At 45.2% G+C, this 2,619-nt stretch overlaps 1 protein-coding gene across 1 annotated transcript; it reads left to right on the top strand.

Moving 5' to 3' along the window:
- LOC116026735 (RING-H2 finger protein ATL46-like) lies at positions 1 to 1,797 on the top strand. Its single transcript, XM_031268106.1, has one exon. It carries the CDS (start codon positions 588 to 590, stop codon positions 1,728 to 1,730), a length of 1,143 nt encoding a protein of 380 aa, XP_031123966.1. The 5' UTR covers positions 1 to 587; the 3' UTR covers positions 1,731 to 1,797.
- The last annotated feature ends 822 nt before the right edge of the window (positions 1,798 to 2,619 follow it).

Genomic DNA, 2,619 nt, shown 5'->3' with positions numbered 1-2,619 from the left:
GCTTGGCCTAGACAGTAGGCAGTAGGCACCTGGTTGCGAGAGCGTGACACCATTGCGAATAAATTGTTTATCTCTTTAAGCCGATTCCACATCTTTCTGTCAATCTGCCCTTTTTCTTTTATTTTCTTTTCTTCCACACCTCAAATCCTCTTCAATGGGAATAGGGTTTCAGTAATTAAGCATCTGCTCCCCTAGGAATAGCTAAGTTCAACAAGCCTTCAAGGCGTGGAGTGAGATAGGTAAACACAATTCTTCACTAAAAGTCTTCTTCTTTCTCAAAATTTCAATTGCCCACACTAGAATTTCTGTGTTTTCTGTGAAATCCAAGCAAGCTGGGGGTTTTCCTGTCTTTAATAGTAGATTGGATTGCATATCTGGCATCAAGATTTGATTTTTGTTTTCTTTTCTTTGATATTAGTGCTCAAATTCAATTGGGTTTTCTGTAAGTTCCATGAAATGTGGGTCAATTTCTTGTTAACCTGGATATATGGAACTGGCACTTAGTAGAAATAGAAGATAAAATTTTGTTTGATTGAAGATAGTTAGTTGAGCAAAGTGATGATCTTGTGGATTCCCAGAGTGCTAAAATGCCTTGGCTTCAACCTCAATTAAACCAAAAAGATGTTCTTTTGAACCCTTCTGTTCAGCCACTCCCAATTTATTTTTCCCAGAAAGAATCAACTCCCCCAACAGTAACACCATCATCCTCTTCTGGGAGTAAAATCAGCCCAGGTGTTCTTTTCTTCATAGTTATACTAGCTGTGATATTCTTTATCTCTGGTGTTCTCCACTTGTTGCTTAGGTTTTTGATGAAACATAGGCCCTCTTTGTCTTTCTCCCAATCCAGTAGAACAACCCAAGAAATCCCAAACTCTGGTGCTGTCCAAAGGCAGCTACAACAGCTATTCCACCTCCACGACTCGGGTTTGGACCAGGCGTTTATCGATGCCCTCCCCGTGTTCTCCTACAAGGATATAATGGGGGGTTTGAAAGAGCCCTTTGATTGTGCTGTGTGTCTGTGTGAATTCTCGGATCAAGACGGGTTGAGGCTGCTGCCCCTGTGTGGCCACGCCTTCCACATTGATTGCATAGACACGTGGTTGTTGTCGAACTCGACTTGCCCGCTTTGTAGAGGCATTCTTTTCGCTCCCGATTTCTGCATTGAGAACCCGGTTTTCTACTTCGATGACTCGCGAGATGAGGATGGGGTTCCCGGGACAGGGAGTGCTGGCATTGCAGTTTCCTCGGGTTCTAAGCCCGGGGAAGATGACAATGTCAATGCTGTTCTGACCGAGAAGAGGGTTTTCTCGGTGAGGCTCGGGAAATTCAGGACTACAAACAATGTTGAGGTTCAAGAAAAGGAAATTGGAGAGACCAGCAATAGTAATTTGGATGCAAGAAGGTGTTTTTCGATGGGTTCTTTCCAATACGTGGTGGGCGATTCCGAGCTGCAAGTCACCCTCGGCCCTGGTGGCGGTGCTGGTGGAGGAAACCGCCAGCTGAAGGCGGGGCGGGGGAGGGGTGGAGGGCAGAATGGGAATTTCACAAGTGAGGGGGATAGTGATGGGAAGAAGATTATTAACATGAGAAGTAAAGGTGAGAGCTTCTCTGTTTCAAAGATATGGTTGTGGTCCAAGAAGGACAAATTCCCCACTTCTGCAAATACTCACATTTCTACTTCAATTAATACTACAAATTTGCCTTGGACTCATAGACTTGAAGCCCCATGAAAAACTTTTTACTTGTAATTTCATATTAACTTCATTTAATTATTCAATTTCCAGAAATCTTTCTAAATTTTGCACTTTTTCTTTTGCTCTTTCTCTTCTTTTCAGTGCAATACTAGGAATGATGCTAATAGTAATGATGCTTCTTTTTGGCCACACTTCTGTATCACTTTATCTTTTTTACCCCTCATATGCACAAAGTGTAATTTTCTTTGCTTTTTTATTTTTTTATTTTTTTGTCTGTGGGTGAGCTGGGGGTGGGGCTGTGGGGGACCAAGTAATTTTGGATGACGAGGAAAACCCCGTAATCCTTTCGAGTGTGAGTAAATTTTGCCTTATGACCCTAGTCGGCAAAAGACCATAAGGAATTAAACCAGTTTAGATTACTCATAATTGATCGACTCAAATTAAGGGTGAAAGATTCAAACACGTGACCTTATGGTTATAAATGTGAATCTCTTGTCATCTTGGTTGGGTGATCCAGTACCGGGTAATTTTAATTTGGAAAAATGGTAGATCTGTGCTGTTTTCTTGATGAATTCTTTAATTCCTTAGGATTCAATTGACCCTAGAAAACATGTGTGCTGCAATCTCAAGATGAAATAAGAACATAAAATAATTAGGTTTGATATTCCCAAAGTTTAGACTCAGTTCCCAAACTCCAAAGGTGATTCCCATCTTGTTATCTGTGAAGCTTTGGAGTTCTTCTGATCAGTTTCTTGAACCCCCCCCCCCCCCCCCCCCCCCCCCCCCCCCCCCCCCCCCCCCCCACCCCCCCCCCCCCCCCCCCCCCCCCCCCCCCCCCCCCCCCCCCCCCCCCCCCCCCCCCCCCCCCCCCCCCCCCCCCCCCCCCCCCCCCCCCCCCCCCCCCCCCCCCCCCCCCCCCCCCCCC

The sequence above is a fragment of the Ipomoea triloba genome, chromosome 8 (assembly GCF_003576645.1).
Source record: "Ipomoea triloba cultivar NCNSP0323 chromosome 8, ASM357664v1".
Classification (NCBI taxonomy): Eukaryota; Viridiplantae; Streptophyta; class Magnoliopsida; order Solanales; family Convolvulaceae; genus Ipomoea; species Ipomoea triloba.
Note: the sequence above shows the minus strand (reverse complement) of the source record. Positions and strands in the feature narration are given on the sequence as shown.

Coding starts and splice junctions, on each gene's coding strand:
- LOC116026735 (XM_031268106.1), top strand. CDS start 588: ATGCCTTGGCTTCAACCTCAATTAAACCAAAAAGATGTTCTTTTGAAC.